This window comes from Myotis brandtii, unplaced genomic scaffold, assembly GCF_000412655.1.
Source record: "Myotis brandtii unplaced genomic scaffold, ASM41265v1 scaffold1026, whole genome shotgun sequence".
Lineage (NCBI taxonomy): Eukaryota > Metazoa > Chordata > Mammalia > Chiroptera > Vespertilionidae > Myotis > Myotis brandtii.
Window position 1 is genome coordinate 519447 of NW_005353435.1, and position 260 is coordinate 519706.

The 260-nt window shown below is 66.2% G+C and overlaps 1 protein-coding gene across 1 annotated transcript in view; it reads left to right on the plus strand.

Moving 5' to 3' along the window:
- EXOC8 (exocyst complex component 8) overlaps window positions 1-260 on the plus strand; it is a 3542-nt gene that overhangs the window by 587 nt on the left and 2695 nt on the right. The window contains exon 2 of the mRNA XM_005856382.2: window positions 2-258. Coding sequence (XP_005856444.1) covers window positions 2-258 — 257 coding nt within the window. The remainder of the gene's footprint in view (window position 1; window positions 259-260) is intronic.

Here is a 260-nt window from a genome sequence, read left to right on the forward strand (position 1 = left end):
CGGGCAGCTTGAGGCGCGGCTGTACGTGAAGCAGCTCTCGCAGCAGTCGGACGGGGACCGGGACCTCCAGGAGCACCGGCAGCGCATCCAGGCGCTGGCGGAGGAGACGGCGCAGAACCTGAAGCGCAACGTCTACCAGAACTACCGGCAGTTCATCGAGACGGCGCGCGAGATCTCCTACCTGGAGAGCGAGATGTACCAGCTCAGCCACCTGCTGACGGAGCAGAAGAGCAGCCTGGAGACCCTCCCCCTGACCCTGC